We start from the raw sequence: 11817 nt of genomic DNA, 5'->3' as shown, positions 1-11817 counted from the left end.
AATCAAATAAAAAATCAAATGATCAACATATAATCCTAACAACCTCACTTTTTTCTATTTTCTATATAATCCACGCACAATTTACAAAATGAGAGAAAAAGAAAAAGGGAGAATGCCTTAAAAAGAAATTGGAGAATGCGAGGAATGATTCACCGCTTTTCAAAAAATAATCTACATGATTAGTTTGCCAAATATAAATTCGGCAAAATTATTTCACAAATTATAAAATTTTAAAGAATTATTTTGTGAAAAAAAAAAAAATCCCCTCCTGCCCTTAGAACTTATAATAGTGATGTGCGCGTGGCTTTTGGCTTTTAGTCCAGTCTTTTCCCGGCAGTACAAGGGAACTATGAGAAATTCCAAATGACTTGACATTTATTTTAAAGAAATTTCCTGCTATTGACTTGGAATCAACCTTTGACACTTATTTTAAAGAAATTTCCTGCTATCGACTGGGAATCGACCTTTGGAACGTGTGGTGCTGGTTCCCGGTTGTTGCAAAAAAATCAGAGTTTATTTTCATAAAAAAGAAAAATTAGATTGTAAACAGATTTATGAACTTATTATCATTTTATTACACGCGCGCGCACGATGAATGGACCTCAAAAGTAATACTTAATTTTCTCAGGACCTCAAAAGTAATTTTTTTATTTTCTTCTTATTAACAGACATGTCCGATCTGCCGGTGCCAAACGAAGGATCCGTGCAGGCATCAGGTATGAATACCCTTTCGATTACTCCTCTTTTTTTTTTCTCTATAATATTCTTGTTTAAGGCTTCGTTGGGAACGTGCGGTGAGAAAGTACGTTGAAAAAATATCCTATTTGTTTCCGTACGTAATATTACGTTCCATATATCTCGATGAGTCGGTTACGATATATTTTCTGCGATCCCATCGGACAACGCAGAAATAAACACATCCCTATATGCTTTTTTCTCAACTCCATTTTATCTAATAATGTTAGATAGACTTTAATACCAAACTAAGCCTAAGAAGTTTTGTAATGCTTCATCCATTAGCAATGTTTTCCTCCGCCGACTTGTGCGAAAAAGTTTAGGTATCCGCCCAATTTGCGTTGCGACTAAGATTTTGGCTGTACTAGTGCCTTTCAGAAGCTGTCCTATCATCACCATGAACAGTAAATTTGGTATCTGATCTTTTTTTATTTATTTTTTTTCGCTTTCTTAGTATCAAGGTATCAATCATCAAACACTTTACCACTTGCGCTAGGACCAGTCGGCAGTGCTCGTTATTTGTTAATTTGTAGAAATTAATGCATAGTAAATATTAGGATTCTAGGTACTAGCAAGCTCATGTTATCAGGATTCTAGGCACTAGCTAGCTCGGTGAACAAAGTCTGTTCAATTAAAAAAGCGGGTACATTGAACTCTTTCGTCTACTGACTTTAAATAGTTAATATAATTTGATATGTCTTTATATGCTTCGTGGATTATCGAATCCCATGTATTTAGTATCTTAAAAACATCTCTTTGGCTAAGGTGGGGCCTACCACCTTTTTATCGAATTCCATAGCTATAAGTATCGTACGTGTTTGACACTTTATTTGCATAAATATTTTTTTCGAATCTTTGTGGTGTTGTTGCCATTTAAGATTTCTTACAAGGTTTGCGGTTCTAGTACCTCAGTTTAATAAATTCAGAAAAGGCCCCCAAAGAAAAAACCCTCTAAAAATCTTTTTAAGCTTAAAAATAAAATAATTCATAGAGACGTGCCATAGAAAAAAAAATTCTTGATCAATCTGCGGAAGCGAGAAGTCTAGCTATAATTTGAATATCACCAACCGAAGTCGGTTAATTTGGTTTCTCCTCCTATTTCAAGCACTCTTTCGAATGGTGTGGAAAAAATGATAATTTTTTTTACCCGAATGCATATAAGAAGGTGGCAGAACCAATACCCTCTTTATATAGCGTTCAGATTAACTTTCCATCAAAGTCTAATTAGGATTCTATTTAATTTAAATAGATGAAAAATAGATAAGATATATCATATTAAATAGTTTTATATGTGTTAGAATTGATCTTTATTTATAATAAATTTAAATTTAAATATGATTAATTGGGTCATATTAATTTATAAAAATTCTAATACAAATTTCTTAGGAGGATATGTTTAAACATAGTCATGGCTAAAAGAGCCGTGAAGAATAGTTGGTGAACGTTGCTTTCGAAACCATTGACGCAACGAAGACCAAAGATTTTGACTAGTAACTAGCTAGTATTTGATAAATTAATTTCTCCCTCTACTAATTACTTTCTTTCTCTATATATACCAACCATTAATCCTTTCCACCAAGAGTTCATCTAATTATTATCATCGAAGGGAGCCCAATCCTTTAAACTAACAAGCTCTCATTGAGCTTCGTCTCAAATGGCAACGAAGGTAATTAATCTAATCTCATGACATATGCTATATCATTGCTAATTTGTACGCTTAAATATGCTGTTCGTGAGATAGGGACTCTTCATCTAACTATTATTGAAGGGAGCCCAATCCTTTTAGACTAATTAATAAGCTTTATCTCAAAGGGCAACAAAGGTAAGTAATCTTATCTCATTACATATCTTGTCATCATTATTTGTACGCTTAAACATGCTATTCGCTGTAACTAGTCAGTTAGTGTATATATATTTTTCAGAGAGAAAGATAGCATGCTATCCGTTTCGTTTATTTTTTTAAAAATAAACTTAGTTGAAAATGTAAATCAATTAAGATTCAAATTTGAGACCTCAGATACCAACCACTAAGCCCTTTGCCGATTGCGCTAGAGACTGTTAACGTATATATGTTGTTTATAGAATTGAACTATTATACTTTTGAAAGGACCAACTTTTAACTTTTAAGTCATTAGATTCTTACTATTATACTTTTAAAAATATCAGCTTTCAACTTTTGGGTTATTAAATTTTTACTATTATATTTTTGAAAGCACCTAGTATATAATTAATTTTAAAGCAACAGTAACGGTGATAATCCTTCTCACACTGTAGGAAGAGCGTTCATGTTCGATTGCTAAATTGAGGTATAAGCAAGAACGTTTTTTATCTGATGCAGCAAAAGATAGAGATGAAGATCCCGATGGGTCACAGAAACGGTCAAAGAAAGGCCATGGTGATTGCTGCAGAAAAAGATGGTCGGTCTTCAAGGATCTTTTAAATTATGCGTAGTACTATATACGATGAATTCTAATAAAAAATTGGCGAGCCACACGTTTTTAATTCATGTTTCAATACAACCCCTTTCTAATGCGTCAGCAGCATCTGCTACTTCAACATTCATATATACAATTTTCGTATATATATAGGGAGAGAAAATATGACTACTATACTTTTATCAGTATAGATCTTTTTGTATTCATAAGTTTTTTATTATTGGATGATAAAAAGTATGGTTAGACTAATAGTAGTTTTCAGTTACGATGATAGTGATTTTTCAGAATTACGTGGATCGTTGGTTGAATAGTATAATCTAGCGGATGAAAATAGTAAAAGGAGTAGATCTAACGGTTAAAAATTTATAAGTACAAAGAGTCAGTACTCATAAGAGTATAGTAGCCGAACTCTCTCTCCTCATATATTTTCATTAATCTTTAATAAGACAAACATGCAAATAGTTCTCAAATAACTGTGATAGGTATTCGGGGTTTAAGAAAAGAATACAAAAATACAAACTTATTCATAACACGGTATTATTTCACCACAGTGAAGGTGATTTCAATCTACTAATTAACACAAAATTGGAAAAAAAAATTGTAATAGTGTAAGATTATTTCTACTAAATTCATTAAATTTATAACTATCGTTTTTTTAAAACCATCTTTCATATATATTAGCCAAATAAATATATATAGGCAACATCTAATAACTTTAACTATAGAATGTATGATGTTTGAACTTATTACAGGTATCGACTCGATTGCAGTAGATGGAGATAAGCTAGTGGTCACGGGAGTCGGAGTAGATTTGGTCAAATTAGTCAAATCGTTACGGAAAAAAATAGGGTGCACACAAATAGTTGCGGTTTCGGAGGTGAAGAAAGATAAAGAAGAGAAGCCACCGACGATTCCATTCTGTATTCGTATGTCGTATTCGCATCTGCCTGCGCGATTGTATGCTTATGTCGATGCGCCGGCGCCCAGATATCCTGCTCCATCATGGTGATTCGGTGATCGCTTTTTTGTGTGGCTTCTTATCATGCATTATGATATGTCATTACATGATGCATGCCTTTCGTTAATGCAGTCTTTAATATTTAATGCATGAGTTAGTGCGCATATTGCATAATGATGGTGAGATAAAACTCTTTCATATATGCTTATTGAAGAAGAGAAGAGAGCGAGAGATGATAAGAGGAGAGAGACATGGAACTAAATAAAAATAGTTCAGGAGTTGGGTTGTTGCTGTTTGCTTCTTTCTTCTTTCTTTGCTCTTTTTTTTTTTTTTTTTTTTTTTGAGAGAGAGAGATCTAGAGAGTGGAATCTACAACTCATGAATGCCTAGAGCTAACTATTAAAAGAATAATATGAATGGCCAAAATATGTTTGTTTCGAGATTTGTAATATTTTAAAAAATTTTAAATTTTTTATTAAAATTTTTTAAATTATTATGATTCAATTCAAATTAGATAGTTGAAAACAAAAAAAAAAATAATAAAATTATCTAGCAAGAATACTACATTTTCTTGTTTTAGGAGATATTTTCAATTTCCTACTTAATGAAAATAATTATGAGTTCATTAATAAAAAATATATTAGTTTTAGTGGCTTGCTAATTTAATTAGTAGTCTATTAATAGCATTTCCATCCAAGTGGCTTGATAAGTTAATAACAAACTTATTATTTAAATATAAAATATATAATATTTTCGTAATATTATAAACTTTGAATCAAACACCCCTTTAGTGCCCTAGGTACTAGCTTAATTCTTTTAAATAATTGTTCGAATGAACAAAAAAGAAATGAAAAACTGTATCAAGAGTCCTTCAACTATGGAAAATTATAATTACACACTCCAAAAGTGGAGGTATAAATATCTTACACACCATCTTAGGATGGGTTCATTCTTAATAAAAAAATGATGTGACAAGTATGATGGCGCTAGAATGAAGAAGAGAATATAAGATATACGAGGCACGTGTATCAGTAGCATTAATTACTCCTCAACTATACGCCATTCTCTAGTAGCAAACCAAACTTTACTTTACAGTGACCCTCTCAACTTTCAATTCATATCAAACTAATTAAAATTTTATTTGATAAACAACATATAATTTATTAAATTTAATAATTTTATTAGTTTCTTAGCAGATAAAATAGAAATATTAATTCCAATGCTGAATCACTATCTAAGCTTTTAGTTTTGATGAAACTCCTAATTAAATAACTAAAATAACTTTAATCAAAATAATGGCAAGTTGAATATATATTAATATAAAAATACCCTATAGTTAAGGGTTCCATTACATTTTTACTTTTAAAAATATATATGTACTGTTAAAAGATAGATATATATATATATATTTTAACGGACCGTTTTAGAGCAAATGGCAAAGGGCTTGGTGGTTGGTATCCGAGACCCAAGTTCGAATCCTAGTTATTCATATTTCTAGCTAAGTTTATTTTTAAATAAAATAAACGAAGCGGGTAGCGTGCTACCTATCTCTTAATATATATATATATATATATATATATATATATATACTTTTAATCATCATAAATGTGGTCCTATCTTTATTATTATACATGTCCCCATTTTGTATATTAAGTTGATAATTCAATATTATTGTAGCATGGTAAATAATGTGGATTAGTGTTGCCCTTGCAGAGTATATAAAATATCGAAAGAGGGAATGCATAAGCCAAATTTTAGATTTAATTAGTTTATGCAACTTAATTTTTATGCCGACCCACAACAGTAATGGAAATAGTTTATTGTTCATAAAATAATAGATAGAGAGCTTTCTATAGGACCATTAAATTTATGCTCCCATGCAAGAAGATAATTTTTCAATGTTTAACAAACGAGGGTTTTTATTTTACATGTTGGTACTTAAAATATGTTTACTCCTTGACTTCAAAAGCTGAAGGTCCCTGATTTTTAACACAATTTTAAAGAAGTTTTTGTCGGATCGTTGGTGCTAACTATTAATTCCAAAAGCTCGAGCTGTTAGAAATACGCAAATAATTCACTTAAAGCGTACAGATACAGCGTCCACGGGTCTCAATTGTGACTCGGCCCACCCGACCTCACGCAACTTCGAACATGACTCGGCCTATCCCTTCTCACGTCATTTCGAATATGACTCGACCCAACATAGCCTCCCACCATAGAACATGATACTGGCACATCTAAGCCAACAGTTTTAAACTTTTATTACTTAAATAAAAACCCCACATACATATGCTCTCATAGGAGTCGAGAGAGCGCGTAGTATCTCGTCTTAGCTTTTAATGTCATCTTTTGATAGTTCAAAATAGCCAGTAAACTAATTTTAATACCAAATGTAATAATCTTATCCGTTAACACTGATAACTCATCTAATCTAAATTATTTGTCCAAAATACTTAAAAATGGTTATAAATTAGTATTTTTTTCTTTTTTATTTGTACTTTGAAACCCGGTTGTCTCAGATTGTGGCCTAGTTTATATTTTTATTGAATGAAGTGATAATATGCTATCTTGTTCTTAAAAGAAAAAAGTAATAAAATCTCTAGTTCTTTATATTCTCAATCATAATATCTTTTTCATACGGCGCAAGTCTTAAGTGAAAGTTTTTGTTGTCGACAGATAAGGTTTCGTTAACGTCAATATATTAGTGCATTAAAGAGAGCTTATTGAAATTAGTTTGGAAAGGCAATTAATGGATTAACTCCTAATGCAGGTGACGAGCATAAACAAGTTATCTTCCAATCTCTTTTGCACACGCTTAAAACATGATCAGGCCAGAAAAAAAAAAAAAATATATATATTGAAATAAGAAATCAAAATTTGAAAACCATATTAAATTAAAGGCTCCTAACTTTAATTAGTAGATGACGAAATCCAAACTAATTTCACTAAGCTNTTTTACTTTTAAAAATATATATGTACTTTTTTTTTTTTTCTTTTTGAGAGATAGGTAGCATGTTATCCGCTTTGTTTATTTCATTTAAAAATAAACTTAGTTGAAAATGTGAATCAACTAGGATTCAAACTCGGGGCCTCGGGTACCAATCACCAAGCCCTTTTCCACTTGCACTAGGCGACTTACCCTATAATTAGGTTTTTTTTTTATTTTTTTTATTTTTTGAGACCTTGTTGTCTCAGATTGTGTTAAAAAAAAAGTACTAAAATCTCGAGTTCTTTATATTCTCAATTATAATTTCTTTTCCACAGGACGCAGGTTTTAAGTGAAAGTTTTTGTTCTAGTGCATGTACGTAGATGTCGATAGATTAGGTTTCGTTAACGTCACTTTATTAGTGCATTAAAGAGAGCTTAGTGAAATTAGTTTGGAAAAAAAAAAAAGTTAGGTTGAAATAAGAAATCAAAATTTGAAAACCATATTAAATTAAAGGCTCCTAACTTTAATTAGTAGATGACGAAATCCAAACACATTACCTGTCATGCGCTCAAACAAAGAAAAAACGAATAAAAGAGAAAAAAACAAACATAAATTGAACCCTAATATTCTTGACCTCACACTTGACTCCAACAGTAGCTAGTTAATTAGAGGGGCATTAATAAAGAGAATTGGACCACTTCGTTTCCTAAACCATGCATGGACTAGAGCAAGCAACAAAACAATCAATTAATTTAGCTTATAATATAGAAAAAAAAATAGAATTGTTAATATCCTGTACCCTTTCCTAATCTCTCCCTATAAATATATCCATTCCTATCCACAGACAATTCACTAGGAGTAGTCCATTCCATTGCATGTGTTAGTGATTTAGTCATCCTCTTCATCTATGGCAATAAAGGTAATTAATTCTCTCATCATAAGCTCAAAAATGCAATCATCTTTTTCATACGTTATGACCTTCAACAAAATGCTCTTTTGAGCTTCATACTTAAACATTGGGTTGAGCTAGCTTGAAATAGTAAATATGTATATACGGAGCTTATGATCAGAGCTACATATGATTCATTTTGATCCATCAACTATATATCTAACATTTAAAATAAATTTTTCAATTTGAGTTAATTCATTCAATTTGCGTCATTTGATAGCGCTTTTCAAATTAAAGTGCAAAGAACGGTCAAATTTTTTAACAAAATGGCCGTCAAAATTGCTCAAATCACAAGAATTAAATTAATGGTTAGTTTGATCGAGCACAACATAGTCTCTGAATAAGCTCAGTATGTTTTCAATTTACAGCTGAGAATTGCTAATTTATTTTTGTGTTGAATAATATAATTACTATATGTTGTAATGTCAATAATAAAAGATAAGTAAATTGAGTTGATAAATTGATTAATATATAATGCAGCAAAAGATGGAGATTAAAGTGCAAGTGGAGTGCAAAAACGTGAGGCAACGTGCCATGAAAATTGCTTCACTAACAGATGGTAATTGGTGCCCCCAATAATTAACTACTTTTTTACACCTTACATTTGGTATTATTTTCAGAGAGAGAGAGAGAGAGAGAGAGAGGAGGGGAAGCATATGTTGTCCATGCATTTCATTCTGTTTAAAAATATATATGTTTTCTAAACATGTGAAGTAATTAGATTTCAAACTTATAAATTCGAATATCAACTATCAAATTTTTTTGCTAGTTAGGCTAGGAGTGACGGTCTGTTTTTCCTCCTCAAGAGTTTATATTGTCTAGGTATAGTTAATTAAAAGGATGCGTAAACGGAAACAAACACGGATATAAATAATAATACAATTATGATATAGTGTTGAGAGATGAGAAAAAAATATACATATATATGTCGAAATATAAATATTACATGAAGGAACTTTTTTGAGAACTTTGACCGGGCTAGTACATTGCTCCATGGTCGCCAAAGTTTGGACAAAAAGTATATATACATTCGCGACTTAATTAGATACTGGGTCTCACTATATCCCATCGAGTTACATTTTATTTTAAGAACTAACCATTACATGGAGGTACCTATATTCTGGATACAGATAATAGTTCTTGGCAGTTTTAAAAGGAACGTACGTAGTGGTTTGCGGCCTGATATATAATTAAAACTCCCAGAGCTTTTTTTACTGTAAAAAGAAGTTTAAATAAGCTTCCATAATTAGTATATATTAGGACACAAATTAATTAAATTGCGTACGTAATTTTTGAACTTAAAATTTGCAGGTGTTGAAAACGTGGGAGTGGAGGGAGATAAGCTGGTGATAACTGGGACTGGAATTTACTGGGTCACACTGCTCAAGTTGTTGGAGAAGAAATTAGGGTGTATACAACTCCTCACACTGGCAGAGGTGAAGCCGCCGCCGCCGAAGAAAGAAGAACCAGCGAAGCCGCCGCCGGAGAAGGAGAAGCCGAAGCCCCCGCCGCCTCCTTGCTCACAACCACCTGGTCCTCCTATGTGTTTTGTGGTCGATTCCCCTTGCTCTGATCCTTGCTCCATTTTGTGAGCAATGGGGATCAAGTACTGCTGTTAATTAATAATAGTGATCTATATATATATCTTTGTGGTTCAGCAATTAAGTATTGTATGTATTCTGTAATAAGCACGAATTAATGAAAATAAAACTCCTTCCTTTGGGTCATTACTTGCACTATCAATCATGTTCAGTTTCATAAAAATTCTGTGTATGAATATATACTTACTTTAACATGATTTTTGAGTTATTTGATAAATAATTAATACAAACGGATTTAAAAGATGGTACGAAGGAAAAAAAAAAAGATGGCTAGGTGTGATCCGCAACTGAAGCGGCGACCGAGTACAACTCATGAGTTGTAACTAGTTTGGTTCCCATGTACTTATATAAGGCTGCTTGGATAAAATATTTTGTAGCCCCACAAAAAATTTCATGGTTTTGTAATCAATAAGGCAATAAGTCACTCATCAAACGGAATTCCATGGTACACTATGTTGGGAATCCGGTACTCGTCCCGGTACTAGATCTTGTGAATTCGCAACCCGCTCCAATATCGACTGCTGTGAAACCGGTACCGATAGTTGGGATTCCGCAACGAAAACGTCAAATCAGATTTTTACCATAAATCCGTCTCCTCAGCAAAAGCTGATACAATCATAAAATAGAGGAAAAATCAAAATAGAAAATATGTGGGTAAAATAAGATTCATTAAATAAGAGAAGATTACACCTGACTCCTCTTCTGCACAGAATAGCTACGACCCGAACTCTCTTTCCTGAATCTCTCTTACCCTTTTCTCGTCTTCTATAAACCTAAAAGACAATCCATCTACGTGCACCCGTGCACTAGGTGCACTCAAAGCATAAAAAACTCTCTCTCTCTCTGGTACGGCACCTTAGGCTCTCAACCGTACTCATCCGAAAAAGAGAGCCACAATACCTATTTATAATGCTCAACTTAAAACGTACCCTAATCCTAATATATTTAGGATTCCTACTTCAATAAATATTTAAATCTTAATTGATTTATCTCCAATAGATTTAAAGATTTATCATAATCCAGTTAGATTCATTCTCTAATTAATATTTAAATTTTAATTTATCTCCAACAGATTTAAATATTAATTCTTATCTAAATAGGATTCAACTATAAATCTAAACAAATCTTAACACACTACAGTATAATAAAGGTACACTCCAGTATAAAAAAGAACACAACCTTTTTTTAATCGTACTTTTTGGTCCAACGCCACTTAAAAGTAATCGTTTAGATTAATCCTTCCCTTTTCTTATGGAAATGGGCTGTTTAATTAATTAGGAGACAACAATCACTGTAGCTGAACAGGAATGTTTTAACGGTCGCCCTCGCCATCATCGATCCGAGGTTCCAACTGGTGGAGGGATGGATCGGACGAGAACAACAAAGCTACAAAATTCAAGGACATGAAAAATAGCGCAAGCAAAGTGAACATTTGGAATATATATATATATATATATATATATATATATATAGTAAAATACTTTTTTTGCTATCAAATTTTTAACTCTTGGATGAAAAATTATAGGATCAGAATGATATTAATCGGTTAGAGTTGAGTGGTCTCCCTAAGGTTGAGTGGTCTCCACTGGGTTATAGTATTTAATCCAATGGTTAGAAATAATGAAAAGAATTGATCCAAAGGCTAAAAAACTGATAGCAATAATGGAATTTTGCTACTAATAGTAGCCCAGTCCAACTCTCTCTCTCTATATATATAGTGTTGAGCTTCTATGCTTTTAACCGTCGAATAGTCCTAAGATCCGTACAGTATTAAAAAAGGAGATTTAAAAAGACATTATTAATAATACTGTACAAATTTTGAAACGATCCGATATCTAAAAAGCCACAGACTAGAAGCTCACCTCTCTCTCTCTCTCTCTCTCTCTCTCTCTATATATATATATATATATATATATATATATATATATATATATATCTCTCTCTATATATATATATATATATATATATATATATATATAGCAGGGCTGCTGTGCTCTCAGGAGCACGGAGGCCTCCGTGCTCCTAAGCCGTTTTCGATGATGGAATTTTCGAATCGACGATCGGCTCTGTTAGGCTTGATCTAGGGTATTTGAAGTTTCTAGAAAATAATTTTTGTGATTTTTTGATATCATTTACCTAGTGATCGAAAGGATTCACAATCAATAATTTTTAATGGTTGATATCTGCCGTTTTCAAGTTTAACGGTGTA

General features: G+C 32.1%; 2 protein-coding genes across 2 annotated transcripts; both read left to right on the top strand.

Moving 5' to 3' along the window:
• Nucleotides 1-2304: 2304 nt before the first annotated feature.
• LOC109704779 (heavy metal-associated isoprenylated plant protein 16-like) lies at nucleotides 2305-4179 on the top strand. The gene is made up of 3 exons (XM_020225563.1): nucleotides 2305-2401; nucleotides 3074-3152; nucleotides 3923-4179. The coding sequence occupies exons 1-3, from the start codon at nucleotides 2390-2392 to the stop codon at nucleotides 4177-4179; spliced, it is 348 nt and encodes a 115-aa protein (XP_020081152.1). The 5' UTR covers nucleotides 2305-2389.
• Nucleotides 4180-7841: 3662 nt separating this feature from the next.
• LOC109704780 (heavy metal-associated isoprenylated plant protein 43-like) lies at nucleotides 7842-9737 on the top strand. The gene is made up of 3 exons (XM_020225564.1): nucleotides 7842-7977; nucleotides 8488-8566; nucleotides 9319-9737. Exons 1-3 carry the CDS (start codon nucleotides 7966-7968, stop codon nucleotides 9597-9599), a joined length of 372 nt encoding a protein of 123 aa, XP_020081153.1. The 5' UTR covers nucleotides 7842-7965; the 3' UTR covers nucleotides 9600-9737.
• The last annotated feature ends 2080 nt before the right edge of the window (nucleotides 9738-11817 follow it).

The sequence above is a fragment of the Ananas comosus genome, unplaced genomic scaffold (genome assembly GCF_001540865.1).
Source record: "Ananas comosus cultivar F153 unplaced genomic scaffold, ASM154086v1, whole genome shotgun sequence".
NCBI classification, from domain to species: domain Eukaryota; kingdom Viridiplantae; phylum Streptophyta; class Magnoliopsida; order Poales; family Bromeliaceae; genus Ananas; species Ananas comosus.
This window is presented reverse-complemented; position numbering and strand designations above follow the sequence as displayed.

Coding starts and splice junctions, on each gene's coding strand:
- LOC109704779 (XM_020225563.1), top strand. Junction 3,153..3,922: donor GATTGCTGCAGAAAAAGATG/GTCGGTCTTCAA, acceptor AACTTATTACAG/GTATCGACTCGATTGCAGTA.
- LOC109704780 (XM_020225564.1), top strand. Junction 8,567..9,318: donor AATTGCTTCACTAACAGATG/GTAATTGGTGCC, acceptor TAAAATTTGCAG/GTGTTGAAAACGTGGGAGTG.